Below are 26,123 nucleotides of genomic sequence, written 5' to 3'. Positions count from 1 at the left end.
GACTGCAAAGACGACCGGAAACTTTATAAAGGTGACGATCCCTTTATGTTAAATTATGTCTTTCTGTAGATATTAATAATATAATGACTTGTTTTTATGATTTGGAATAAAAAAATAATTGTTTGCAGTTGCAGGGAATAAACAGAAAACAGCTACACTATAGATCCGTACAATAGTCTCTGAAGTCTCATCCTTTGTGAGATCATATGTATCTTTGCGTTGCCCCCCTCCCCTCAAAACCTTTCAGGTTACGGGCCTGAACTTTCATGTTTCATAATTCATGCAAACAATGAATTATGCTTATGTTTAAAATTTTAGTGGACGTTTGGGGAGATTTAAAAGTTTACAATATACCACCAGGGTGCAAATATATGAGGATTAAAACAATAAACTTATAGGCGAGTTTTCAATTCCTTTTTTTAGATCAAAAACTACCTAAAATTCGTCTTGTTTCGTGGGACACCCTGTATATATATTACATCAAGTAACTTCTTAGGTTTTTTGTTTCACTTTCATTTATCCGTTCGTTTTAATGCTTTTATTTTTGACAGTGCTAATACTACCGATATAGTACGATCATAACTCTTGAACCCCTTGACCATTTTGAATCAAATTTTGATTGAGAAACTTGCTAGGAGAGCTAGGAGTTCCCCGGAAATGTTCTCAGGTTTGTTTGAAAAATAAAAGTTCTGAATTGATTAAGTTAACTTTATCGCTTAAAGTTTAGTTTCCGTTGCCATCTATTTAGTTCACACCAGGGTGTTCCAAAAATTAGTTTTACTTTATTTTTCGTTGTCGTTATTTAATAATTAAAAAACCACCCCCAAAGTAGAAGTTTTGAACGTAGACTTTGCGCTCAAACTCAGGATTTACAGATCTTTAAAAAGTTTAATATGTCTCAAATGAATCCGAAAGAAGTTTTCCACAACACTGCATACTCAGTTCAACTACCTTACGTAGCCGGTAACTCCCTTTCAGGCGTATCTTATCTGTAGTTACATTTGTAGAGTTTCATGTCCTCATTTAAGCCTCATCCATTGTGAATTATCCTGTATGTGTATTGTGTATATGTTATCATGACTGCAACCATTAGCTCTAGACACTTGAATTCGTATCTGCTTAAAAACTACATATTTAAAAATAATCTAATATTGATGACTTAATCCTTCAATAAACCATTAAACATTGAATACGTGTATATTTTCAAAAATGGATAATTTTCATCTGAAACATGAATACTATATAACTGGATTGTGATCTGATATAATATGGTACATAAAAAATAATGAACAAATGTTTACAAACGGCCGAAAAAAATAAATGTTTAGTCAAAAATAATTTTCTTTCACAAAATAAAAATGCGCAAAATGCAGAATTCTCAGATTGCATCTTGATCTATTGGTCGGACTCCGAGACCCTCTTGGAGGATACAGATGAACTGGTGCTGCTCCTCATCTGCTCCGACTTACTGATATAGTGAATCAGATCGATATCGGTGGCGATCCCGACGATCACCTCACGCGTCTCAACATCCCTCTCATTCGTATCTAAAAAATAAAATAAAAATAAAGTTTGCTTTCATAATATTTGTTTTCTTCTAATTGTTTCCGGAAAACTCTGAAATAGGAGAACGACTTTCAGACTCAAGCTTTAACTTTGCAATTATTCATGTCAATGCAGTGTCAACTAAATTAGTGATTTAATAAGTGTCTGGTAAAACATTTTGCTGTGAAACAACATCAAATACAATTAAGTATTGTTATATAGTCGTCTTCCTATTACACAGTTTACTGGTTATCAATACATAAATTTGGATAAGACAGTTTAGTTTTAAATATGCATATCCTAGCCGCAATGCTCTCTCTCCTAACGTATACTATAAGCTGTAACAAACCAGTCTAAATTTCAAAAACAACATTTGTAAAAAAGGGACTGTTGTTGTAATTTCAAGAGACCCTCCATTGAAAGAGGAGCATGTCCTATGCACAATGGTAACCTTTAAGCATTTATCTGCTAATTAATGTGAAAGATATTGTAGTTTTTCTTTTTGAAAAGTTGTTATGACCATTTTCTCCATTGGTTCTGTATAGTAGAAATCCTCAAGTCACTCATATAGAGAAACGACAATTATAAATAATTAATTTTCCCAATTAAAAACATGGAAAGCACATTCATTCCTGATCATAAAAAGAATTTGAGTTATCGTTGTGAATCGGACATGGAACTATATTATTAGAGGGACGCTTGAAATTACCTTTACAGTCCTTTGGAACTTTAAATTAACATCAGGAAAAAGTAATTTTTAAAGGATTGAGGATAAAATTTGGAATTAGTATTTTGGGCTGGTTGTTCGGAAAAAAAGTGCAAAATTATGTATTTCAATCAAATTTGGATATTTGTAGTTTAATAATTTTGATTAGTAATCCTACCACAATGAGCTGAAATTGAACCCATTCCGTTATCGTCCCCTAGATTTAATAATATTTTAGCCTTAGCAACAAGACCCTCTTCAGTGAAGGTCTAATCCAATATTCAGATTGTTGCATTTAAACAATGTTAGGTCCTCATTAAGGTCTCATCATTTCATTCTTAAATTAAAAGGTTTTCGGATTTACAGTTTAAAGCTTAATCTCAACCAAAGTCTCCAGTTCTGTTCAGTGATAAAACAACAATATTCCAAACTTACATAATCTCTGACTATGAACAACGAGGGCGAAGTGCTCGACGTCCAGGATTCTGTTGAGCTTGCCCAGGGTGGTGTCCAGGTTGACCTTGTGGAAGGTGGAGTAGGCAACCTTCTCAATAGGATCGTCAGACATCACTTTTCCCTACAACATACATTACTTAAGGGACTGTCCACGTAAATTCAAGTGAACCTTTATTAAAGATCAGGTTCGATTCACAACTATACCCTTTAAACCTCTATCTGAATAACGAAGAAGAAGATATCGTTGTTTTTCTATTTTAACAATTCTAAAACTCAAAACTTCCTTAATTGTAATGTTTCTGCAACATAAATCTGCAAGTCACTTTTGTACAGGAACCATCATGAAAAATTATCATTTTTTAGCTAGAAACTATGATATTATAATTTATCCTTGATCAAGGTTTAATTACTGTTGTGAATTAAACATGCCACTTCTTAAAAATCTACACAGTGTCACTTGAAATACTTCTAAATTATAAAATAATAAATAAGATATAAATACGAGGAAAAGATGTAATCTAACCAACCTTCAGAAGTTTAGCTTTCAGACTGCCAAGAGTAACAACTCCAGTGATTTCTCCGGTCTTGGTGATAACAGGGAGCTGATCAAACCCTTCATTGATCATAACCTGGATAGCGTGCTCCACAGAGACGGAGGGAAGAATGCTGAGTGGGGCGGAGAGCTCCAGGGCACTGACCTTCATTCTCTCCCAGGGGTTCATGTCCTCCACGTCGAGCTGGATGATGTCCCTATCCGCCAACCAGTTGTCATCCAGGAACTTGGTCATGTAGTTCCTTACGCCGTCCGCAAGGATGACAACACACTTCTGTCCAGGTTTCAGATCAGCTGCCATTTTGACGGCGCAGGACATAGACGCCCCACTGCTTCCTCCACAGAGCAAACCTTCCTCTTTGATCAATCGTCTTGCCATGATGAAGGACTCCTTGTCGTTAGATTTGATCCATTTATCAACAACACTACGATCCAGAACGGTTGGGATGAAGTCGTATCCTGTGCCTTCGACGTCATAGAAGGTTACTTCAGACTTGTTCAGATTCTCAGGTTGAGCAAGAATCGAACCTTCCGGATCGACTCCGACCACGATACAGTTGGGACACTTTTCTTTTAGCTTTCTCCCGATTCCGCAAATCGTGCCTCCGGTACCAGCACCCATAACGACCATGTCGACAATACCTCCGCACTGCTCAATAATCTCCTCAGCTGTGGTGTCGTAATGCGCCAAAGGGTTTCCCGGATTCCGGTACTGATCCAGGATAATCGAGTTCGGGACTTCGGTCAATAGACGTTGGGCGACGGAGATATGGGACTCCGGGGAGTCCCAACTAGCGGAGGTTGGGGTTCGGACAATCTCCGCTCCTAGAGCTCGGAGGGTCGCTACTTTCTCATTTGACATCTTCTCCGGCATGACAATGATACACCTGAAGATACATTCATACATTAATGTTTTCAATTGAGTAAATATGATTTTTTCAAAAGAAAACTTGGAACTTGTTTCTTCACAATACCCAATGTATTACCTGTATCCCTTGACCGCTGCGGCTAGAGCAATACCAATCCCTGTGTTGCCCGAGGTTGGTTCGATGATGGTATCTCCGAGCTTCAAGGTTCCCTCCTTCTCCGCATCCTCCACCATCCTCAGAGCAATCCTGTCCTTTACAGAACCTCCAGCATTAAAGAACTCACACTTTGCCACTGAAATATAAAGAGTTACAGAAAGGCTCAAAGTAAAGTGGAAAAGGAAGATGACTCCTATGGCCAAAAATGGTACGTGGTATTTTGCGGGGCGCACAAAGTCGTTTTTATCTTTAGATTGAATTTACGAAGACTTTATTTTGGCAACCAATAAATATGATAGTATTGTAAATATCTGTTTGCATGTCCGATCATAACTTCGGAACCTCTTGACCAATTTGACTCAATTTTTTTATTGGGGAACTCAGAATCACGGGAATGTTCAAAGTTTGGTTAAAATTCTAAATTAAGTGGGTTGACTTTTAAAACGCAAGTTTAGCCTCCAAGCAAACCTAGGTTTCCAAGCTGTTGTATAACATATTTTTAAATTTTCAACTTCGTAATAAATGTTATAAAGTTTTAAAGATTTGTTGTTGAAAATTATGGATAAAGTAGTCGAGTTGTAATGTGTCGTCTATGGTTTACAAAACAGAGGCGCAACTAAGAGATTTTGGCAAAGGGGAGGTTTAAAAATAAACATTAAAACTTACATAGTTCACATTTAAGCCCAGCAGTTTGATTAATCTTGTTTATCTTCACTAAGGGAGTGTTCCCGATGTTATGAAGAACATTCGGCATAATCTTCTCTGGTTGTTTCCTAGAAAAACATTACATTTATCAAACCATGGTTTCAGGATCCAATTTTGTACTTACAAATTTCATTCCTATTTCCTTTGTGCGTTTTACAAAAAAATTTAAGCACATTTTTTATTCTTCTAATCTCAAAATATTTCATATCATGTTAAAAGTAATTATTTCAAATATTTGTATAGGTTTGCCCTACTTTTTCTTTTGCTTAGTATTAAATTTTAACAGTTGTTTTAAAATAATATACAGATATTTTCATTTTTATTATTATTATGATCTAAATATGTAAACAGTTTCTGAACTGTAACTATGTAAGCTTAATTTTTAAATGAGCAAAGATGGCAACTCTTAAAACATTTTTCTGACCAATAATGGGGAATATATTGTCGTTTTTCTGACCAATAATGGGGAATATATTGTCGTTTTTCTGACCAATAATGGGGAATATATTGTCGTTTTTCTTGATTCAAAAAGGGATTAATTCTTAGTTCCTAATTTTTAGAATGCACAAGTGACTTTTATAGAGAAACCACAATTTAAAAAAATTATTTTTCGAAGTCAAACGTTAATATCTATTTAATAATTGATCAGACAAAACTTTTGTGAATCGGGCATTCTATCTTTGCATGGAGGGTCACTTGAAATTACGCTAATAATTTGATCCTTTTCTTTGTGGGAAAAAAATATTCAGTTTCTGATATTGGATTGAAAAATTTTATGCACTAAAAAGATGCATGAATACGCAAAATTAATATTTCTATATTTTTAATTTCTATATAAACTAGTTTTTCTCGAATATTCTTATCCTTAACCAAATCTTAATAGCTAGGCGTAATAAGGCACATATGGAAAATATTAAATAGGGATAAAATACAAATAAATCACAAGTTACTCGAGACAAATAACGACATTCTGAACAATTCTAGGCATCCTAGATATTACTAAAAAATCTAGACATTTTATTTCCATCCTAGTGGTTTCTAGATTTCTAGACTTTCTTTACATTGACATTCCTCGTAATGCGAGACACCCAAGAAAATCTTAAATATCATGGATATTTAAAGAAATTTCAGTAAACTTGTTGAAGATCTAAATAGATATCCTTGATATTCTAGACATTTGTTGCCAACTTAAAGATATAGCCTTGGTATTTTAGACATTTGTTGACAACTGATACAGATAAATTTGGTATCCTAGACATTTGTTAACAACGTAAACAGATATCCTAGACATCCTAGGAATTTCAAAGAAATTTCCAAAGTCATTATTCGACCTCCTAGACATTTCTAGACATCTTAAGACATTCTTCAACATGCCTAGATATTCCTAGACAATACCTAGACTAAACATCGATGTATCTTTATTAGACCTTCCTAAATATTCTTAGACAATATCTAGAAACTTCTAGACATCAGAAGTCATTATTCGACCTCCTTAGAAAATATCTAGAAACTTCTAGACATCAGAAGTCATTCTTCGACCTCCTTAGTCAATATCTAGAAACTTCTAGAAATCAGAAGTCATTATTCGACCTCCTTAGTCAATATCTAGAAACTTCTAGACATCAGAAGCCATTATTCGACCTCCTTAGTCAATATCTAGAAACTTCTAGACATCAGAAGTCATTATTCGGCCTCCTTAGTCAATATCTAGAAACTTCTAGACATCAGAAGCCATTATTCGACCTCCTTAGACAATATCTAGAAACTTCTAAACATCAGAAGTCATTCTTTGACCTCCACAGACATACCTAGACACTTCTAAATAGACATCTTAAGTCATTCTTAAACATCCGAAGTCAGTTTTATACAGCTTTTCATAACCTTGAGAAGAGTTATGTTATTCAAATTAATGCTTCTCAGAAAAATAAGAAGAATATTTGAAAAACTATTGTCTGCATTAAATAATATCAATTACTAATTACTTAATATTGAAATTGAAAATATAAAAATAAAAATTCCCAATTTATTGAATAGATACTTACACAGTATCCCTAGAGTGAGGGCAATCTGCTGGATTACTTGATGGAGTCCAGGTACATCTGCTAGGTAGGTCAGGACGGATCTAAAAATTAAATGGACTCTTTTTCTCATTTAAAAAAGGTTTGTTTTATTTCTTAAAAGGACTGTAGGCATAATTTCAAGTAAATTTTCATGCAAAGATAGCAATGCCCGATTTACAAAGGTACCTTGAAACATTAATCTCATCAAATGCCCGATTTACAAAGGTACCTTGAAACATTAATCTCATCAAAGTATTTTCCCTAAATCAAGAAGTGTTTAATTCGGATAATTTCTCCATTGCTTTTTATAAGCAAGAAATGCACAAGTTACTTTGCAGAGAAATAGCAAATAAAAAAAAACAGTTTAAAGAAACAAAAACATGGATATCCTATTCATACTTGATCAGACAAAGCAAGAAGGATCACTTGAAATTACCCTTACAGTCCATTACAAAATAAATTAAACATTTTTAAAATGAGAAGGGAAATTATGACGCGTACCACTTTTAATAAAAAGTACAAAAAAGTGAAAAAGAGTCGAAGTTAAACCTAAACAAGAGAGTTCGACCTTTCTTTTTGAATGCAAGTGTTTAAGAGAATTTTTTTTTAAGAACAAATGTTTTTAACAAACTAAATAAAAACAAAATATATAAAATATGTATATTTTTTAAAATGTAAATCATTAATAATAGACAAAGTGAAATGCTACTAAAGCCAACAAGAATATGTTGTTGATAACAAAATAATGCCTGATCTGTCTTAATAAGTTTAGTAAAATGTAAACAAATTCACACTTTTTCAAAATTATTATTTAATTAAACAGAGAGTTCACAAAAAATCCTTGAAGAGAAAAGCACAATAGAATGTATATGCTTAACTATAAAAATGTTTTTTTTTAAATGATTAAAATTTGGTATTTACCATATTCATCTCGTTTGGCTTATTCAAACAGGTTGAAAGGGTTCTCCCTCTGACGGGAGGTATCGGAGCCACCGGAGGAGGGTTCTGACAGTTGTCGGAGAACTTAGGAACCGTGATCAGGGTTGAGTTTGCTACTGGAGCCATTGTAACCTAATACACAAGCTTTCTCAAGGTTCTACAGAGTATACAGTATTTTTATGGATTACTAATTGATTGTCTTATATGGAAAGCTAGGCCTAAAGGAGAGGACAGGAGGGGCGGTAACAGATGTTTTGATTTGGTTCTATTCTTTGAAAGTATTAATACAAGTTGTAAAAATACTTTTAAGTCTAGTACATATGAAATGCCATACACTTTCTAAGTAAATAAGGTAAGTTTTTGATTTTAAAATTGATAAAAAATCATTTCATGTATTAAAAAAAAAAAATTTAGGCTTTTATAAAATTTTATGATATTTACAATTCTTGACCATTTCCAGCGTTGGTATAGTTTTCCAAAAAGAACTAACGTTAAAATTTTCCAACATAAAACCATAATTTCAAATGTTTATACTAACTAGAAGCGTAATTCAAGAGAAATAAAAGTACATGTGTACCATGTACTATAATTGTACGGTAGTGTACAGAGTTGTTCACAATGAACTTTACAGTGTTTACATTCACCCCAATCCAAAAGTAAGTAAAAGGGTGGTTCAATGAGAGTAGAACTATGGATAGGGTTTGTTTTAACTAACTTCTGAGGGAGTTCAATTAATACAGTGGCCCCCACTAAACTGTTGAGTAGGAAGACGACTGTTACAAAATAAGTTATGAATTTAAAAAGTACAAAGTACATGAAATACAACAATTGTGCCGTTAACACAGACTTATTTGTTTAATTGGTTGGTTATCATGCAACCGGTTAAAATATTAACTGCTGTATAACAGTATAAACTTTGCTTAAATATCGTCTTCCAATTCCACAGTTTTATGAGTCGCACTGTACGTCATCAGTAAAATGTTAACAAACACCATCCCATGGTCCCACTCTTCTCCTTTACGCTTTTATTGGATTTATTTTTATTCCTGCACTGCACTGAATTGAGCCTAAAGTACACAAATCTTCGAATATTTTTCCTAATCTGCCACACAGCAGTGGTGCAGGGATCAGACTGGAGTAAGCTAGAGACAAGTGTTTATAAGGCCAGGCCCCCTAACTCAGACCTATTAAGGACAGATTACCAAGTTAAATCCAGTTTATCTACGCATCAATCCATAGGGTTTGAATACTTCATTCAATTCCATGTTACAAATTCTCCAGGATTGGTAAAATAGTGACGTAAATTCTGAATTATTTATTTGGTATTAGAACTTGAACCCAGAGAGAGGTAGAGAAACAGGTTTCAGATAAAAATCCTCAAAATTTCCACTTGGTTCACATTCCTGCACCCATCCAATACACACAGGGTGTTCGCAAAATAATGACCTTAAAAACTTAGTGTCCACAAAAACATGCCATAATTTTTTACATTTTATACCTAGAGATACTTTAGAATCAATGATAGTATAGTAAAACCATCCTAGTTTTGGAATACCCTGTAATTTTTCTTTAACATTCTTACAGTTAAACACTTCATATCCGTACAACAAACTGCATAAAATTTTCAGTTTTTCCCAGAAAATGATGGGAGGTGAGATATTTCCTTTGCACTGTAAAACTCAAGAATTACAATGAAATTTAAAGTCGTCTTCATTGTATTGATATATACGACGAGGACAATAGAAAAATGAACGCTAGAAGCCGTTCCTTCAATACACTACATTGGTCGACAACTTGACGTCTCCTATATTAGTCGTCAAGTGTACGGAGAAATTATTTATCTATCAGATAAGAATTCAGCATAAGACATCTAGCGGCCAGCATATCGTCTCCCAAAGTACGTGAACTACACGACCACTATCTATAGAGAGAACGGGCTCTGGGTTTAAAGAATACGTTTGCTTGCTATCCTACCAATCCTACCAATCCACCCAAAATATCCATTTATTTTAAACCAGTGCACAAGACTAAAAAGATCCGAGATTTAAGAATTAAAATTAAACCATTAAACCGTTGAAATTGAAAAAGACCAATTTGATCTGTATTTGATGTTAACATAAAACAACTAGCTTTACAAGTAGCTCGAAAATCAATTTATTAAGTGAAATGGTTCTGTGTACGATGGACAATTACTGTGTTTCATGTTCATTGGACTTTTTAAAATCAATACTTGAGTCTCAAAGTTGTTAGTTGTTGATTAGGTTTCCAGTAAAGAATGAAAAAGGGAAAACTGATTGCTTGCTTACTAAACATATCAGAGGTAATATATTTATAATCTCATCCAAATATTAACCCTGAGATAAATTGAACTCTGAGATAGGTTGAACCCTGAGATAAATTGAACTCTAAGATAAGTTGATCACTGAGATATGTTGAACCCTGAGATTAGTTGAACCCTGAGATAAGTGGAACCCTGTGATAAGTTGAACTCTGGGATAGGTTTAACCCTAAGATAAGTTAAACCCTGACATAGGTTTAACCCTGAGATAAGTTGAACCCTGAGAAAGATTCAACCCTGAGATAAGTTGTGCTGTACAGGGTAGACCAAATCACTTGTGATTATTTCTTTTAGTCAGATTATACTGTAAAGGACGGGGCTTACCTTAAATCTTTTAACATATTATTCTTCAAAATATTAGCTAAAGATTGTATATATAGCTCATTTTAAACGTGTTCTTAGAATTCTATAAAATAAAGACGATCTTTCTTTTATAGATTAATAGGGATATAGATAGATCATTGAAAAGTACGTAGGGCGGTCTGTGTGATCGCTTTATAAGGTAGAACCCTGAGATAAGATGAACCCTGAGAAAAGATAAACCTTGAGATAAGTTGAACCCTGTGAAAAGTTGAACTCTAGATAAGTTAAACCCTAAGATAAGTTGAACCATGAGAATTAAGATAAGTTGAACCCTTAGATAAGTTAAATCCTGAGATAAGTTATACCCTAACCCTGAGATTAGTTGAACCCTGAAATAAGTTTAACCTTGAGATAAGTGGAACCCTGAGTTAGGTGGAACCCTGAGATATGATGAACTCTAAGGTAAGTAAGTTAAACCCTGATATAAGTTGAATCTTGAGACAAGTTAAATCCTATGATAAGTTAAACCCTGCTAAGATAAGTTGAACCCTGAGATAAGTTGAACCCTGGGAGAAGATGAACCCTGAGATTAGTTAAACCCTGAGTAAAGTTAAACCTTGAGATAAGTTGCACCCTGAGTAAAGTTGAGCCCTGAGATAAGTTGAACCTTGATATTGATTAAACTCTTAGAGAGAACCATGAGTTAACTTAAATCCTATTGTTTTTATGGTATAGGGAAGAAGAGAGAAGATCTTGAATGTTATTTTGAATGAAACCATCAAGACAATAGTAACTGGAGGAGTCACTGCAACCATCATCAGTACCTTCTCCGACAAAGAATACAACAGGTATCAAAACCTTTGCCTGAGCTGAATTATTTTTGATGGAAGATTAAAAATTTTCTTAAATATTAAAATTTAAAAATTCAGTTTATCAAATTTCAGAATGGATAAACTGAATGATTTATTAAGTTAGACTTATTCCGTTCCAGAATAAAATATATTGATTTTTTTCTTTCTTTTGTTGGTTAAAACATTGCTTGTTAAAATTCATGACCTTAACCAGTCAATAAATTTGTTTAAAATGAGCCTTATTGCTGAACCAAGTTCAAAATTATCCAACTTCAAAAAAGATTTTCGACCTTTAAATAAAGGAATTGAGCCTTTTCCACAAACTCAAAATTTCTAATTGCAATCTGATAGTTTAGACCTTTGAATTACAACTTAGATTATTCAATATAACAGAATTCATAGTTTGAAATATCTAATGTATTCGACATTGGGTTGAGATGAAGTGATTTGAAAATAGGAGTTTGTGGCAAAGACCCAAATCCTTTTTAGATTGCTTTAGACATCACATTTTACTTAAGAATTTCCGTAAAGTTTGTGAAGTGAAAAAGTTTTAAACTCGAAAAAATATTAACTTTGCATAAATTTAAATTTTTTAGAACTGTGTTAACAATATGTGGAGATGAAAAAGGAGTTTCAGATGCAGTTACATCAACTTCTTGTCAGGTTGAGGATTAAGTTTCTTTAAAGTTAGTATCCTGTCAGGTTGAGGATTAAGTTTCTTAAAAGTTAGTATCCTGTCAGGTTGAGGATTAAGTTTCTTTAAAATTAGTATCCTGTCAGGTTAAGGATTAAGTTTCTTTTATCCTAGTATCCTGTCAGGTTAAAAATTAAGTTTATTCATAGTTAGTATTCTGTCTGTATAAAGTTTTCTAAAAGTTAGTATCATGTCAGATCAGGTTTCTTTTAAGTTTGTGTCTTGTCAGGTGAAGAATCAAGTTTCTTTTAACCTAGTATCCTGTCAGGTTAAAAATTAAGTTTCTTCAAAGTTAGTATCCTGTCTGTATAAAGTTTCCTAAAAGTTAGCATCCTGACAGATTAAGGATCAGGTTTCTTTTAAGTTTTATCCTGTCAGGGTAAAGATTAAGTTTCTTCAAAGTTAGTATCCTATCTTTATAAAGTTTCCAAAAAGTTAGTATTCTGTATGTATAGTTCCCTGAAAGTTAGTATCCTGTCAGTATAAAGTTACCTGAAAGTTAGTATCCTGTCTGTATACAGTTCCCTGAAAGCTGTCTGTATACAGTTCCCTGAAAGTTAGTATCCTGTCTGTATACAGTTCCCTGAAAGCTAGTATCCTGGCTGTATACAGTTCCCTGAAAGTTAGTATCCTGTCTGTATACAGTTCCCTGAAAGTTAGTATCCTGTCTGTATAGTTCCCTGAAAGTTAGTATCCTGTCTGTATACAGTTCTCTGAAAGTTAGTATCCTGTCTGTAATACAGTTCCCTGAAAGTTAGTATCCTGTCTGTATACAGTCCCCTGAAAGTTAGTATCCTGCATGTATACAGTCCCCTGAAAGTTAGTATCCTGTATGTATACAGTCCCCTGAAAGTTAGTATCCTGTCTGTATACAGTTCCCTGAAAGTTAGTATCCTGTATGTATACTGTCCCCTGAAAGTTAGTATCCTGTCTGTATACAGTCCCCTGAAAGTTAGTATCCTGTATGTATACAGTCCCCTGAAAGTTAGTATCCTGTCTGTATACAGAGTTAGTATCCTGAAAGTTAAGTTAAGTTTCCTAAAAATTACAAGTGCATCATCATGTTAGGTTAAGCATTATGGGGTTTCATAATTACCATTCTGTTTTGTTATGGATTAAGTTTCTCTAAAAAGTTACACCAGTGGTTTTGAACTTATGTGATATTGTTAATTCTTGGATCAAACAGTAATCCCTTTTTTCATCTGAAGGATGACTAAGTAATTTCTCATGAATATAATTTGGTCGGCTCAGCTACATTTTTCCTAGTCACAACTTGCCTAGTTCACTTTTGCCTAGGTAACATTTTGCCTAGGTAACTTTTTGCCTAGTTCAAGTTTTCCCAGTAACATTTTGCCTAGGTAACGCAAGAGCATGTTTTTTGCCTATTGCTTTTTTATAACAAATTTTGTCAAAAATTGAACATTTTTTTAAGCTTAACCAGTTCAATTTTAATGAATTAAATGTTATAGGACAATTGAATTGTATCTTGTACAAGTTATATCTTTATTTATCATTATTTATCTTATTTCTCAATCTTTTCTGTGGCTTTAATTTTCAGCAGCTTGTTGGTAAGGCCATGGTTATTCTTATCCCTGTCCCGCATGGTAAGCCCTGCAGTTATCATGGGAGCCATTTTCAATGTGTCACTCGATCTGATTGGTTTATAAAAAATTGAATTATTAAAAAAAATTGCGCAATTTTTGCAAAAAAATTTGCGTATTTAAAAAAAATTATCGGATTGTTGAAAATTTCTTTGTGAAAAAATTATAGACTAGGCGACAAATTCGCTCTTTTGTTACTCTAGGCAAAATGTTACCCTAGGCAAAATGTTACCTAGGCAAAATGTTATTAGGCAAAATGTTATTAGGCAAAATGTTACCTAGGCAAAATGTGACTGGGCAAGTTGTAACTAGGCAAAATGTGACTAGGCAAATTGTGACTAGGCAAAATGCAGCTGAGCCATTTGGTCGAAACCAACTGGCAACTGGTAAAATCAAGATCAAGCGTTGTACAGGGTGTCCCAAAAAACATGGGAATTCAGTGACGAATTGGATATCGTCTTTGCTATGAATTAACATTGTAATACCTAATTTCAAAAGCCATAATATTATTATGTCTGCTAGAGTTTATTTTATGAAAAGGGTAAAAGACTGCAAAGATGTGTCTATAATGTCTCCGAAAGATGAACAGTGAAGACGGACAAGTTTACTCTGTTTGTATACTGCAATTTTCTTGTTTTACTAAGTACAACCGTATGCAGTCAAAACATAAACAAACAAAATGTGAATATAGCAGACGAGACTCTTACAGATTACAGCTTTCTCGGTTGGTATCACTATACTAAATCAAAGAATTATTTAAAAAGACGATATTGAATTCGTCACTGAATTCCCATGTTTTTTGGGACACCCTGTAGATTAGCAAAAAAGTTTCTACCTAAGATCTGTACATAATTGGAAAAAGTATTTAGTTTCCACCGCTATTGATAAAAACTCTAAAGACTTTAACCGTTAATTTTACCCTGATATATTTTCAATTTAATTAGAGCTAATGGGACTTCAGCAATTATTAGTATGGAGCCAAAAAAGCACAGCCTAATTGATATTTTTTCTATCATGATCTATTCAATATATTTTGTATTTAGGTTATGAAGTACATAGACATTAGGGTACATCAAGGAGGACACCCAAGGTGTTGCAATAACATAATATTTCCTTCGTATATCATGAAACTATTTTTGTTGCAGATTTTCCTGTTTTTATTGGTGGATTTCCTCCCAAAAAAATTAAATCGAAAATTTCGAGAGCCAAATTTTTAAAATATGTTTTTGGATACAAACAAACAAATCGACAAGTCAAAATATATATGAGTGATTAAGTTAGGCCAATATAAACCCTTTTTCTCCCCTCATTTATATTCTCTTCTGTAGACTTGGAGCAGTGGATCTAATTCCTATTCATCCTCTTACTCCTGATATATCCTTGGAGGAATGTGGAAGAATAGCAAGAAAAATTGCAAACAGTATAGAACAACAGGTATAAACCGAACTTTCCTAGGGATGAAGCAGGGTCCAAATATCAGAGGTTAAAGGTAAAACAAAATGATATATCTGATCTATCCTTCTGGTAATGTGGAAGGAGAGCAAGAAAAAAACTCAAAAAGTTTAGCAAAGCCGGTAAACCCAAATCCCTTGTTTGGTAAAAGGCTGAATCTGATTTGAGTATTAATATTTTTGTGGCATCTAAACAATTCTTTCCTCCATTCCTTTTAAGAAAATCATATAGTTTGCTGAGAAATAATAAATGGTTGCGCGAAGAGCAAAATTTTCTTTTTAGGGTGTTTTTTTGCTGAATTTTGGAAAATAGATTATTTTTTGATGTAAAATTTTAATTCCCCTCCCCAATTCATCAAAAACTACCCCCCCCCCCGTAAAGATTTTTTTTAAGATTGAGGAGTTTTTATGGTTTAATTCTTGAGATGATGCTGTCCAGGTATATTATCTGAAATGGTCTAATTTGATCACACAAAAATAATTAACATTCTACCTTGGTTAGAAGTACTTGCGCCGAAAATATTGAAAAATATTGATTGATCGATCGATTTATTTTGTGTAGTTCAAGAACACATTTGGGGCATGTGTGCATTTGTTTATCTCTATAATAACTGATATGCATTGTGCATGTTGATAACTAAATTAGGAATGGAAATGTTACAAATTTTGTGAAAAAAAAACGAATAAAGGTAAAAGTTTATTCAATTGGCGCACCCTGAAAAAAAATTTAAAAACTTTTAAAAAGATTATTTCTAAAAATCTTGCAAAATTTTGCAACTTTTTGGCGACCTTTTTACTAAAATTTACGAAGAGTAACATAAGTGCACTAGTAATTTTTAATCATCAAATTTTATTTTTAAAAACTAATCAGTATTTCCTAAAAATAATTATATTGTAGAATGTTTCCAGTTCGTTTTATTTTTATGGAGGCTCTGATCCAACCAATAGAACACTTATAAACAAAAGAAAAGAGGTATTTTTAATAAAAATAAAAATTCACTTAAAATCGAATTATTTATGTATAAATATGATATATATCAAGAACTGAAGGCATACTTGTAAATCATGAAAATGTTAAGAAAAATAAAAAATATATAATTCTTATTTTGAAAAAAACCTTCTTGCACCCTAAATAAAACTAAAAAATGTCACTTATGAAAAAAATCATATAAAACTTGTAATAATAAAAATTAAAACAAAACACAAACTTCAAATTATATTTTTTACAAAAAGAAGGTAAAAATTTTATTTACATAAATGACAGAAACCCCACTTGTTTAGAAAAAACAAGCTATCTAAGTTAAAAACACTTATAAAACTTCCTAATGAACTTTAATAAAACCAAATAATATTATAATTCATGTCTGTAATGTTTAAAAAAAAATATATCAAAATAAAAGAAAAAATTGTGCCTTTTAAAACATATTTTTCCAGGTAGTTATGGAAGATATAATTTTATTTTAGTTTGGATGGTTTAATAGTGTTATAAAGAAGACCCCGGATATGGGGACCTATAACCCTCAAGTTGGCTTATCAGGCAGGTATTTAGATTAGAATTAAAGATTAAACTTGGGACTGTAGACGCATTTTCAGGTAATTCACCATTATTGGGATGGCAAGTACGATTCACAACGGTACCCTTTGTCTGATCAAGAACTCTCAATGTTTCTCTTTGGGAAATTATAATTTTTTAAAGGGACAGTTGTGCATTATGTTTACAGAAACAATGGAGTTTAATTTTTCAGAATTTGACACTTTAACTAAAAAACGGCAATATCTTCTACATTATTTGATGAGAGGTTCAAAGGGTTCAATTGTGAATCGGGCATGTCCCTCTTTAAATAGAGGTTCACTTGAAATTACGCCTATAGTCCCTTTAAAAACTAACTTTTCAGATAGACATTTTTCAATTTTGAAATAATCTTAAAACACTTATATGTTTCAATAATACACTAGTTTAAATAAAATTTGTCTTAAATTAATTTAAGAAAAACGTTTTTAAAAAAATAATATTTGTTGAAGGTGTTGGGAGTAGCTACTATATGACAAACTTCAATATCACACTTGAAACTCAAGATGCAAAAATTGGTAAAAGGAAAAAACTAGTTAAAGGGACTGCAGTACTCTTCATTCAAAAGTGACTCATCATTTATAGGCTGACATGTCAGGTTCACAACGGTACCATTAAAAGCTTTCTCTGAACTGAAGGATAAATAAGATATTCCCTGTATATCTCATTAACATTCATTATTTTCATTTGTAGTTTCTTTACAAATGTGACTTGCGCATTTCTCTTGCAAAAACAACAGAGGAAAGTATTGGGATTAAATATAGCTTTCTTCAAGCTAGAAAACGATGATATTTTTAGAATTATTGATCAAAATAAAGGTTTAAAGGGTCTACGCGGGTTTTGAATCGGACATCATTCAACTACTTAAATGAAGAAACACTTATAATTACAACGTCAGTCCCTTTAAGCAAATGAAAACATCTTTGTAAGTAGAATAATAGTACAGCACGGGGTCCATTATCATTTTAAATGGTTCAGTAGATAAAAACTAAATATCAAACACTGGAAAGAATAGTTTTCACTATCACTACTTTACCTTCTTCAAAGCTTCTTCCTTCTCATGGTTTAAATCAGGCCCTAGGTCTTCAATGTAGACGCAGAATCTTATATATTGATTGATATATAAATCGTTAAGAAACTGATTATTTTACTCAAACTCTATATTTCTAATCCATGTAATCTTTGCAACTTGATCCTTTGATATTTCAAAGTTTGACTATTCAATTTAACAGAATTCATAATTTGACATATCAAAGGTCTCTAATATTAAGTTGCAAAACTATAAGGAATATATTATTAGAGTTTGAGGAGAGTAATTATATTCTTTACCTCTTGCGTTGTGGTTCAGTATCTGAATCTGGTTCTTTCTCTGGCTCAACTTGAGTACTAGCTTCCTTTGTTGCTGCCTTGGAAGTAGTTGGTGAAGCAATTGGATCATCTAAATATTCATATTTAAAAATTCTGCCATTCAAATTTGCTTCAAAAAAACTATTTGTTTTATTGACAACTTTCATAAAATTTTGGAAAATAATAAAAAAAAGTATTGTGAAGATGTGTATTGTGTACCTCTGTAAGGGCACTTGTTCCTCCAATACTTATGCCAGGCTGGGTAAACGTCTTTAGGGTCAAGATGTGCCAGTTCAGCTGCAGACTTCCGGTCTTAATTTCAAAATTTTGTTATAAAAAACAAATTAAATTTTAAAGTTTTTCATCTTTACATATACGGGGTAGCCTATGTCAAAATCAGTCAACTTTTGGTACATAAAAGAGTGGTAGCTAATGAGGTGCCCAAGAACAGGTTTATTAAAAAAATTTAATATTTTTTAAGGGTCATACAACAATTTTTTTATAAAATCCGCAAAATTTTTTGTTTGTTTTTGTTTTACAATGTATACAAAGAGAACATGTTCACAATTGAAATAGGAGATGGGCGCACAAGCCTAGTACTTTTACATTTTTAACCATATTCTTTAAGGACTGATATGATATGAATATCGAAATTTCGAAACTTCCAACACCAAATTTTTCTTCTATCTGCAAGAATTTCACTCTTGTAGTTAATAAATCCCCTTTTTTTGCCAATTAGGACAGTTTACAGAAAATTATATACCACATAAAATATTTATAAGCTGATTAACATAGACAGAGCCAGGAAATTTGAGGGAAAGGGTCAAGATAAGCTTATCTCGGAAGAGTTAATCTTGTTCTCCCACTACTTTGGAAGTTAAACTGATCCTCTTTAACCTTTCGGCGTCTTCACACAGTCCTTCGCAGTTTAATGATAGAAACAATGATATGTCCAAAAATATTAAACCTCAACCAATTTATACATTTGTCTTGGTCGGTTTCAAATAAGCTGAAGTCCAGATTTTAAAAGATGATAACCTATCTACCTTTTCTTTGACTTGAGCTTAGCCCTAAGTGACAATAAGTACAAATAAATGATGACCCTGGCTTAAAACCTGGTTCTGCCCAGTAAACATTAACAGTAAAGCTAAAGATTAATGGCTAAGGTTCATTAATTTCCATTTCCATCGAGTAAATTTTGAAAAACCACTTTTTTACAACGATATGAAGTTAGTCTATGATTAAAAACATTGATGATCAGGGGTGCATATTTTCTTGAAAAATCATTTGCCCCCAAAATTGTGGGTATGTTTGAGTTGAGTGCAAAATTTGTTTTAAGGTTTTATTTGCTAAATTTGAGAAAATTTAAAATTTCGGGTAAAAAATATCAAAATGATAATTTAAATCAACTTTTTTTTCTTGTCCAGAGCATCAAAAATCTAATTGTTGAAAAAATTTACCCCAGCAAAGGATCCATTTCTTTTTATAAAAAGTTTTTTCATAAAAAGTTTTTCAGCTTACTTAGATATTTCCAATGCGGGTGACTAGGATGAAGAACATCTTCGGGACGGAAAGAGGTGTTGTACGGAGGGATATAGTTAACAGAATAATATGTAACTGAACTATCTGAACCCGTGGAACACTCCGAATCCGAACTATCTGAATCATTATTGGAACTCATCTGAAAATAATTACAAAATATTAAATAGTTAGTTCTAACTAAGAGGTAGGGAAAATTAAATGCAATTCCAATTTTATTTTTTATTTACGAAATTTTAGTTATTTGGAGACTGAAGAAGTTTAGAATATGAAACTTTCCACCCCTGAATTATTTTCTAAGTCTAGCATATTCGGGGAAGTAATGAATATGAAATTTTCTTCCCTTGAAATATTTGCTATATGGTGAAAAGATGACAAAGTTAAAGATATGGAACTTTCCACTCATGTAAACTTGATTTTAGGTGATGAAGTATTAAAGAGGGTTCGAGAACGGGAATTAGGGTTTAGAGGTGTTTCGGCCATGGCTTTTCCACACCAGGTATTTAGTTCTGTTGATCAGCCATAATTCCACACCAAGTATTTAGTTGTTGATCAGCCATAATTCCACACCAGGTATTTTCTGTTGATCAGCCATAATTCCACACCAATGTATTTAGTTGTTGATCAGCCATAATTCCACACCAGGTATTTAGTTCTGTTGATCAGCCATAATTCCACACCGATGTATTTAGTTGTTGATCAGCCATTATTCCAGACCAGGTATTTAGTTCTGTTGATCAGCCATAATTCCACACCAAGTATTTAGTTGTTGATCAGCCATAATTCCACACCAGGTATTTAGTTCTGTTGATCAGCCATAATTCCACACCAATGTATTTAGTTCTGTTGATCAGCCATAATTCCACACCAAGTATTTAGTTCTGTTGATCAGCCATAATTCCACACCAAGTATTTAGTTCTGTTGATCAGCCGTAATTCCACACCAATGTATTTAGTTGTTGATCAGCCACAATTTCACACCAAGTATTTAGTTCTGTTGATCAGCCATAATTCCACACCAAGTATTTAGTTGTTGATCAGCCAAAATTCCACACCAGGTATTTAGTTCTGTTGATCAGCCATAATTCCACACCAATGTATTTAGTTCTGTTGATCAGCCATAATTCCACACCAATGTATTTAGTTCTGTTGATAAGCCATAATTCCACACCAAGTATTTAGTTCTGTTGATCAGCCATAATTCCACACCATGTATTTAGTTCTGTTGATCAGCCATAATTCCACACCAGTGTATTTAGTTCTGTTGATCAGCCATAATTCCACACCAAGTGTTTAGTTCTGTTGATCTGCCATAATTCCACACCAGGTATTTAGTTGTTGATCAGCCATAATTCCACACCAAGTATTTAGTTCTGTTGATCAGCCATAATTCCACACCAATGTATTCTCCCTTTAAACCGTAAGTTAACACCAAGGTTAGTATTGTGTATTCTCCCTTGATCAACCATAATTCCACACCAAGTATTTTGTTCTGTTGATCAGCCATAATTCCACACCAGGTATTTAGTTCTGTTGATCAGCCATAATTCCACACCAAGTATTTAAAACAAAAACTAAAATTTTAATTTTAATATATCTGCTTAGCTAGATTATAGGGAGTCTTCTAAAATTCAAAATATAAAGAGAAATATCAACGAAAATTCATGAAACATTTTTCCACAATAAAATACTTTTCACTTCTGTCTTTTTAAGAGACTGCAATCATCCAGTTTATTAAATTAAAATTAAATTAAATTATTGCTTGGGAAAATATTGATTAAAGCTAAATAGTTTACATTATTCATAACATAAACTTTACAACATTATTTTTTGTCTACATATAAAACGAAGATTGTAAATGACTCAAATGACTCAAAACGTCTCAAATACTACATAAAATAAAATGTCGAAACAAAAACCTTAACATAACAATGAATAACAATGTCAAATCATATTTATAGAAATGAGTTTTATACTCCGTTTTTGTTTGGTCGGAACATAGTTTAAAAATACAAATCATTAAAATTCACTAAAAATGATAAACCAATTAAGTTACTACAAAATCTGTAATCCGATCATCATATTTAAAAAAATACAGAAAACACGAAGACTAAAATCATTCTGCTTTTTTTGATTATCTCCGTCACGTACCCTTTGTAAATTTACAAATGCACCAAAACTAAAATACTAACAGTACATAAATACTTTATTAAACTATAAAACTGCAAATCATCTAATTTTAAAACACGTAAATCCACAAGAAATTATTTCTTCGACAAGCAATTGATTGAGCAAGAGATCTCTCCTAAAACTCCCAGAAAGCAATTTCTAATTATTACAGCGGATTGCTGAAACATTTGTTTTAGGGTGGTCTAGAAATAGCGTGCAATGTAGACATGTTTCCCGCATCTTTAAACCAAGATGACGAGGTATATCAAGAAATAATGCCGGGGGTTTGGAGGACTAGGTTTAGGTAGGAAACATATTTATATCCCCCCCTAGTCCCTACCCATCCTTATCAAAATATCTCCACCCAAAATGTTTAAAATTTTAAACGCTGAATTTGAAAAAATGTCATTTTTGAGAGGAAAATTCCTGTTATATTTAATTAATTTTACTTAATTTTAATAAGCTCAGTAGTAGATTTCAATAACTTTATACAGGGGGGGGGGGCGGCAGGACCTTGCACCCCCTGACAGATTCAGAGGGGCGTAGCTCCCCCCCTGAGATTTCAGAAAAGCTTCTTAATAGCACTTAAGGGAAAGAAGACCTAGGAAAGTTAAAAAAATCTTCGCCTGCGGCGTGTAACTTTTGGTTCCTGAATCATCACTTTTTGTTCCGAAATAATCTAGCAACCCCCTCACTTAAATCCTGTATCCGCCCCTGACTTCATATTTATTTATAATATGCTTTTAGACTAACTCACCATTATTCAAATAACAATTAGAAATGTTAGTTGCATTTATGTTTACATTTTTTACCAAGGTGTATAGAGGAAGCAACTGCAAAAGTCTGCTCAAAATATAACACAAAAATTAGGAAAATAGTCAAATCAAATAAAAATCAAAATATTGAACATTTTCACTGAACTATGAACGGGTTAAACACAAAAATGACGAAAAAATGAGAAAATAGGCAAATTATGATTAAAATTACAGAAAATTCATGCTTAAAAATAGTCTACTCTAGATTTAACAGTCCCTATATTTTTGCAACCTCATGGTGTAAACATTTTATATTTCAAACTTAGATTATTTCATCTAACAGAATTCATAATTTGAAATATCAATGTTATTAAACATCGGGTTGAAAGATATAGGGATTAGAAAATCAAGAGTTTGTGGCAAAAAATTAAATAAAAAGCTTTTAAAAAGTTTACAGATGTTTAAGTCTATGAAACTATCCAAATTGCTTCGTCATACATCCTGAAGTACGTAGATCATGTTTACGTGTATATTCTAGAATCTAGTATATTTTGGTTAAAATATCTCAAGGCTAAATATGAAACACATCTTTTATCGTTTTCTTTTGTACAAGGAACTTTTGATAGTACACATATATGAAACCCGGTTTCGTTGGGGTTTGACACATTAGCATATAGCATTTTGAAAGGCTTATCAAATAAAGTTTAAATTTCTTAACTCGATTATTTCGGTTTCGCTGTTCGAATATCTCTTTTATTATCGGCTCACATCCGAAGTACGCACATATGTTTTTTTCCATGCCGAAAGTTACAACTTGATAAATGTTCATTTTTTTACATTCATCACATTTTAATAATGTGTAAACATCAAATTAAAAATATCTGGGAAAGTACAAGAAAACGACAAATTAAGTTATTATGGAATACATTCTGTCCTCTTGCCCTAAAGAAAGTGATCCACATAATGGCCTTTTTAAATATTTTCGTATTATATAAATTCTTTATGCTGTTAAGAGTAGAAAAAATGCCAATTAGAAATTAGAAAAAATGCCTTTATGTGTTTGACTTATCTTAACTAACCCAAGACGTATAGTTCGGGATTCGCAAATCCAACTATACAGCCTTGAATAAATGATTATGGAAAAATTATATAAAAAACTTTTTAAAGAATAAATATATTATATATAGGGGGATAAATCAAAATAAATTTTAGTCTGCAGAATATTTGACTATTTGATTGATTATAGGGGAGATTCGTTGATAGTTGGTTTTACTCCTGAGGAAGCATTGGAGAGAACCATTACTGCTCTTCAAACCAGAAACCCTTGTACAGTTAATCCTAGCAGTCCTGTACATATGTAGTACAACAATTACTGCTCTTCAAACCGGAAACCCTTGTACAGTTAATCCTAACAGTCCTGTACATATGTAGTAAAACAATTATTGCTTTTCAAACCGGAAACCCTTGTACAATTAATCCTAGCAGTCCTGTTCATATGTAGTATGCTCTTTGAACCGGAAATCATTGTACAGTTAATCTCAGTAGTACTGTACATATGAAGTACAGCAATTTCTGCTTTTTAAACCAGAAATCCGTGTACAATTGATCCTAAAAATCCTACAGGACTGCTGTAAATAGCAGTCCTGTACATATGTAGTACTACAATTGTTGTTCTTCAAGCCGGAAATCGTGTGTACTGTGGTAACCAGAAAACACTGGAATGTTATTTTCTTTCTTCTTTAAACTATTATCATTAAATCACGATCATTTCTAAAAAGATTCTTGAACAGTTTAGATAAAGAAATACAAATTTAAAAACTAAATTTTTTTAGCGACATTTCTTTAAAAATGGAAATAGCAACGGAGATAATTAATGCACAATTTAAACAAGCTTGAAATTGGTATGATGTAAAACAATGTCAATCTTGAAATAATTGTAAATTATAAAAAATTTAAAGAATATTATACTATACGCATAATATTCTTTGAATGTCATCTCCCTGTACAACAGTTTTATTGCGCCCACTTTATCATCTACATGTTCTCCAAATTCCTCATACTTTTCAGACATTATTAATATAACATGAACTTTCAATTTAAGATATTTCTTGTTCAATTAAATAGTCCTGTGAACATGAAACACCGAAATTGTGCAGTGTACACAGACTCATTTAATGTAATAAGTGGATTTCAAGCTACTTCCTCTGAAACGATTTGCATTAGAACAACATTAAATACACATAATATTGTCTACATGTCGTCTTCCTATTTCACAGTTTTCTGGATTTCACTGTATGCTTAGCTTCCTGAATCCCAAATATATTGAACTGTTATTGTTTGTAAATCTAACAGTAAACATGAATATATTAGATAGTTATGATTAAATGTTATTTTCTGGTAAATTGGTTGGTTGCTTTATTGCTTCCAACCAAATAATCATAAACAACTGCTTGGGTTTTCAGGTTCATTGTATAAAATATATTTGAAATTAATAATAAAGAATAGAATCAGACAGTAGCATACTGGGAGGGAGGAGGGGGGGGGGGCGTGCTAATGTTTAAATGGTACTTAAATCTGATAAAAATATTTGATGGCAAAGGGTTCCCCCCCCCAAAAAAAAAATGAGACTTGATTTAGAATTCTATGTTTCTTTGCCAAACCATTTAATGAATCATTTATATACTATTTTCGAGACAAAGTTTAATCTAGAGATTAAATATGAACAAAAACTGTAGTAGGAAAATTAAATAATTGAAAATATTAAATTTTACAAATAATTAACACGTACAAACACAGTATAATATGTATTTACCAAGAATGTAGGTGGAAGCTGTCTGAATTTGAACTTTAGTTGTGGTCTATATACTATGCTTATCTGTCTGTTTGTTTGTAACCAATAAACATCAAAACGGCTGAAATGATCGGGCCCAATTTTTATGACCCCACAGAAGGTTTTTGGATGCTCAGAATTAAAAATGTTGTCTCAAAAGTATTTTGATTTTGAAATAAACAAAAAATTTTAAAATTCTAAATGAACTTTATAAAACAATAAGAAAGAGGCTAACAAAAACACCTATTAAGATTATTTACGGATATAATATTTTTTATGGCTTTTCTTGTCCATGGATCCTTGCTTCTAACTTTCCCGAAAAGGACAATCTGCATATTACAAGAACTGTGACCCCTTGGTACGAAAATGAACTCCAACGGGTTTGGAAGTTGGATGTTTACATGATTTATCTTGCTTGGTGCAAGTTATAAGATATATAACATTTTCAGAGAGAAGAAAGACCGGAGGCTATCTTAACTTTTTCATCAGTAGAAGATGCAATTACTTGACTGTAAAAACTAGGAGAATGTTTACCCTGCAAGTACAGCCTCTAAGGCGCCCTCTGGCTAGCAGAAGGAAAGCTTCTTTGTTAAATGTGAACTCTAGAAGAGCCTATCCTCTCATTTCATCTCCATATAATATCTATACTCTGTTTTTATGACTCATTTAAAATTTTTTGTTAAATT

General features: G+C 32.5%; 2 protein-coding genes across 2 annotated transcripts; one reads left to right on the top strand and one right to left on the bottom strand.

Moving 5' to 3' along the window:
• Positions 1–1,178: 1,178 nt before the first annotated feature.
• Positions 1,179–19,840, bottom strand: LOC111706267 (cystathionine beta-synthase). Its single transcript, XM_023479098.1, has 11 exons — positions 19,666–19,840; positions 18,364–18,456; positions 18,127–18,235; positions 17,834–17,900; positions 7,972–8,121; positions 7,033–7,112; positions 4,952–5,058; positions 4,247–4,421; positions 3,235–4,147; positions 2,687–2,828; positions 1,179–1,547 (listed from the first exon to the last, which is right to left on the bottom strand). The coding sequence occupies exons 1-11, from the start codon at positions 19,823–19,825 to the stop codon at positions 1,396–1,398; spliced, it is 2,148 nt and encodes a 715-aa protein (XP_023334866.1). The 5' UTR covers positions 19,826–19,840; the 3' UTR covers positions 1,179–1,395.
• LOC111706268 (glutamate formimidoyltransferase) lies at positions 8,128–25,119 on the top strand. The gene is made up of 13 exons (XM_023479100.1): positions 8,128–8,341; positions 10,251–10,309; positions 11,366–11,478; positions 12,078–12,144; positions 14,820–14,866; positions 15,105–15,210; positions 16,126–16,200; positions 16,692–16,764; positions 17,250–17,315; positions 20,106–20,182; positions 22,050–22,156; positions 22,669–22,722; positions 23,854–25,119. Exons 2-13 carry the CDS (start codon positions 10,265–10,267, stop codon positions 23,966–23,968), a joined length of 945 nt encoding a protein of 314 aa, XP_023334868.1. The 5' UTR covers positions 8,128–8,341; positions 10,251–10,264; the 3' UTR covers positions 23,969–25,119.
• The last annotated feature ends 1,004 nt before the right edge of the window (positions 25,120–26,123 follow it).

Source organism: Eurytemora carolleeae, unplaced genomic scaffold (genome assembly GCF_000591075.1).
Source record: "Eurytemora carolleeae unplaced genomic scaffold, Eaff_2.0 scaffold465, whole genome shotgun sequence".
NCBI lineage: Eukaryota > Metazoa > Arthropoda > Copepoda > Calanoida > Temoridae > Eurytemora > Eurytemora carolleeae.
The sequence above is the reverse complement of the archived record's forward strand: the minus strand, read 5'-3'. Positions and strand labels throughout refer to the sequence as shown.

Excerpts from the sequence above, each read along its gene's own strand:
- LOC111706267 (XM_023479098.1), bottom strand. The coding sequence starts at position 19,825 with ATGAGTTCCAATAATGATTCAGATAGTTCGGATTCGGAGTGTTCCACG. Across the intron at positions 17,901-18,126 it reads ACTGAACCACAACGCAAGAG|ATTCTGCGTCTACATTGAAG; the intron begins GTAAAGAATATA and ends TCAATATATAAG. Across the intron at positions 7,113-7,971 it reads AGCCAAACGAGATGAATATG|ATCCGTCCTGACCTACCTAG; the intron begins GTAAATACCAAA and ends TTTAATTTTTAG.
- LOC111706268 (XM_023479100.1), top strand. The coding sequence starts at position 10,265 with ATGAAAAAGGGAAAACTGATTGCTTGCTTACTAAACATATCAGAG. Across the intron at positions 11,479-12,077 it reads TCCGACAAAGAATACAACAG|AACTGTGTTAACAATATGTG; the intron begins GTATCAAAACCT and ends TAAATTTTTTAG. Across the intron at positions 14,867-15,104 it reads CATCAAGGAGGACACCCAAG|ACTTGGAGCAGTGGATCTAA; the intron begins GTGTTGCAATAA and ends TCTCTTCTGTAG.